The sequence below is a fragment of the Gymnoscopelus microlampas genome (genome assembly GCF_963454915.1).
Source record: "Gymnoscopelus microlampas genome assembly, chromosome: 20".
NCBI lineage: Eukaryota > Metazoa > Chordata > Actinopteri > Myctophiformes > Myctophidae > Gymnoscopelus > Gymnoscopelus microlampas.
Window position 1 is genome coordinate 31546522 of NC_139957.1, and position 3934 is coordinate 31550455.

Sequence of the window (3934 nt, forward strand, 5' to 3'; positions counted from 1 at the left end):
CCTCAAAGGCCCCAGTGTGGAGGAAACCAGAGCTGCCCCAACAATGATGAATGGACATCATTACTGTTGTTCATCTGTTTACCTTTTACTCTGCAATAGTGGAAAATGAGGGGTCAATGGTAAAAAGGAAGTGTATTCACTGCGACACCCCAGTTCCTATTTGGGCTTCAGAACATCAATAGACACTGCAGAGTATGCAGGGGACCCAGTAGTCAGACACGACCAGCACTCCCCTCTATCAGTGCTCTCATCACAATTAGTTTGGAAGCACCAACTGATTTTGCTTTTAGTACATTCTATTAAGAAAATGTTCCAAGTGATAGCACAGACCTCACATGATTAGACATTGTGGAATTTATTAAACACAGCATCAGCATGTGAATGGATACTGTACTGATGTACTTTGGCTTGTCCAGGAAAATGGCTTTGAATGTGTTTGCATCTTAAGGCTAGAATTGTAGCCGAGCTGCTGCCAAACGTTCTTTTCATTCTCTGAAATTGTGCTTTTAAAGGGCTATATGTATAATCTGAGCAGGAATGACACTTTCGTTTAACCAAACACACTGTTTGACATAGGATAAAGAGGCCACAATAATAACATTTAAGCTCCAGTAATGTGTTTAGCCAAAGCACTGATGGCTCCCAAGTTATTTCAAAAGGAGATGTCAGCGCAGATATACATATCCCCTGGAATAACATTATCACTTCAACCAGGTGTGCTTGTCTTGTCAGCATGTATTTATATTGACAACAAAGTGACCTAATTAGGCCGTATCAGCCAGTGCAGGTTTGAAAACATGTATATATCATTGTGCAGTAGGAGCCCAGCTCTGTCCATGCTTATAGTAGGTGCATATTTTAACCCTCCATTTTCTTTCTTTTTTTTCTTGCGTTCTTCCTTTCTTTCTTCTTTCTTGACATGTTTTATGTTTTAATTGTATTATAAATGCAAAAATAAACTACTGAATAATAACAGCTGTGTGCCAAAAGTGTAAATTGTACAGAATAATATCATTCAGAAATGCAGTGCAATATCATAATGAATTATAGTTTCATATTGAACAATTGATGAACATGTCCCTTATTTATCCCTTACATCCCACAAAAAATACAATTAAATATAACCAATAACAAAAAGCTCAAGTGAACAAATAATTCGAGGTCCTTGATTTCCACTGGTTTCATCAATTTAGATACATAACTTAAACCATAAAGATATTATTTATATTTTGACTGTTTTTCTATTCTTGCATGCCATAATAAACCTGTTGGTCATGTATTGATCACCAGTTAGAGGATATTGGACATCAGTTGTGCTGAAGACTAAAGAAAAACAAAAACGTCCTCCAAAGTGTCTTTTGGCAGACGTTGTTTGTGATCGTGGGAATTGGGGATGTATGCTGTTCAAGAACATGTCTGGCGAATGAATGGACGATATTTGGACAGGTAGAGATAAAGACTGTGTGTGCAGTGTCTGGGCAAGGGTAGTAGGATGGGAGAGGTGAGGAGAGAGAAAAACAATGCGTACTATAATAATTCTCTGAACAAGAATGGTTTCCTTCTTCCATTGTTAAAGCCATCCAACCTTGCTAGATGACATTTTATAAAAGAATGTTTTGCCTAGGTGTGCCAGTTGACTTGATGGTTTAGTGTGTGTGTGTGTGTGTGTGTGTGTGTGTGTGTGTGTGTGTGTGTGTGTGTGTGTGTGTGTGTGTGTGTGTGTGTGTGTGTGTGTGCGTGCGTGCGTGCGTGCGTGCGTGCGTGCGTGCGTGGCGGGGGGGGGGGGGGGGTTTGCAGACACTCCGGGATGTTTACAAACACCATACCAACCATCCTAAGTGTGGTCTGTACAATAGCAGACGGTGCTAGAATCATTCAGCACTGTTGGAGGAATGTGGAGGAGCCAGTGAGGAATCCTTGCATTCCAGGTCTACAGCAAACATAGGAGTTCCATACAGAAGATTAACTCTACGTGTCAACAATGATGGAATCTCATCCCTTTCTCTCTCTGCACACTTAGCTAAATACTGGAGTCGCTCTCCCCTAAATAGGTAAATCCCCATGTATCCTGGAGCCCGAAACTCATCCATAGCGATGGGGTGCATGGCGACTCCAAATGTTTACCTTGCTCAAATGGCTCTTAACAGAACATCCTGAGTACTCAAGTGGAGAAGTTTCTCAGCAAGCTTGAGAAACTTCTGCAGGGTGTTTGTTCTCTAGTCTCTTCATGGTGCAATCATCTTTATTGTCACATCACATGTTTACAGATGTAAAACAGTGGGTGAAATTCGTTTTTGTACAAGCTCCATCGTTTTGATTGTTTCCATAAAAAGAGAAAGAAGAGAGAGAAGGGGGGGGGGGGGGTAGGGGGGGGGTCAAGGGAAGGAAAGAAATAAGGAATAAAAACAAAAGAGACAACAATGTTTAAACATAGCATATCCATTAAAAAAATGTATGTACATGAGGTTTCAAAAGAAGGTGCATGGGCATAGCATCTAGTATCTTTTCCTAGACATTAGTGCAAGAAGAATATCAGTGTACTGTATGTACATGAAGATTAAGATGCAGAGTATCGGCAAGTGTCAAGTTCAACCATATAGCCCTCAAAGGTTGCTTTACTGGTATAATCCACTAGCAGGTCCATGAGGAAAAAAAATAAAGATAAAAGAGGGTTAAATAATGAAGTTCTGTTAAAATATTACATTATTTATGCTGTATCTTACAAAGTGCCAGGACCACATTTAAATGATCTCATCACTGCATAGTGTCAAGTTTTCCCTTGAAGACAGAGACACTAGAAGAGAAGAGAGGGAGGAAGAGAGAAAGAGGGGGAGGAGATTTAAATGGCCAGCATCTGAAGAGGTAGTCAAGCAATTAGTGACAAGTAGGCTATGTCATTCTACCAACCAAAGTCTCAGAGAGCAGGACCCAAATACAAAGGTGGTTAGTTACTGGTTACAATACAAGGAGCAACTTCAAACGCACTTTTGAGAAGATGACCAGTTCAAACGTATATGGACAGTTATGCTGGTTACTTTAGTCTCGTTTGTTTCACGCTGTTATTGTTATTATTATTATTTGTTAATTTTCTATTATGAAATTCGCTGGATTTTAACCTTTCTTTTATTTTCTTTGAACTTTTTTTTTTTTTTTTTTTTTTGCTTCAACCTTTCGTTTAAATGAAAAAAAAACTTCTTCTTTTTTTCCATCAACATAATAAATACAGTCCACATCAACTTTCGCTCCGGGGCCTTATTCATTAGTTAACACACACACACACACACACACGCACGCACGCACGCACGCACACATCAGGTTACAGCCAGGAGCGACCAGGCTACGTGACTGGAGTCATTCTCACCATACTGACTGAAAGTGGGACGGGTGATAGACAGTTGGTGCGGCTTCGGAAGAAGTTCATAGTCATCATCTTTTTTCTACGAATATTTGGACTTCCAGTGGATTTCGTGCGCATTATTGGGACTCATCATCATCACCTCTATGTTTGCCGACTTTCCCGAAATGAAACTGTGCTTTTTCATCCAGATTGTGGTGACGCTTCACCTCCAACAGCCCTCACCTGTTCAGGTAGGAAGTGCATTCTATGCTCAAAACTCAACTCAAGTTTAGCGCAGGAAAAAGGAAAAACGTCCGTAGCTCTTGTATAAAAACGTGCTTCATAAATCGACGTTTTAATAAGCCACAGCAGTGTTTCCCAAACACTGGGTCGGGACCCATTTGTGGGTCGCGGACACGTTTGTATGGGTCGCCAGTATATTTCAAAAATATGTTCCCAAAAAGAAGGAAAAAAGCAGGAAGAAAATCTAACATTTTTCAAAAAAATACATTCATAAAATCTAAGGAATTCCATGAAAAAAATACAATAAAATGAAATAGTGAAAATAGTCGATCTACAAGCTCACAATGCTGCTCG

At 39.9% G+C, this 3934-nt stretch overlaps 1 protein-coding gene across 1 annotated transcript in view; it reads left to right on the forward strand.

The window, feature by feature from the left end:
• The first annotated feature begins 2987 nt into the window (after positions 1–2987).
• Positions 2988–3934, forward strand: part of pgfb (placental growth factor b) — a 21738-nt gene continuing 20791 nt past the window's right edge. Inside the window, exon 1 of the mRNA XM_084045215.1 lies at positions 2988–3588. Coding sequence (XP_083901341.1) covers positions 3502–3588 — 87 coding nt within the window. The 5' untranslated portion in view covers positions 2988–3501. The remainder of the gene's footprint in view (positions 3589–3934) is intronic.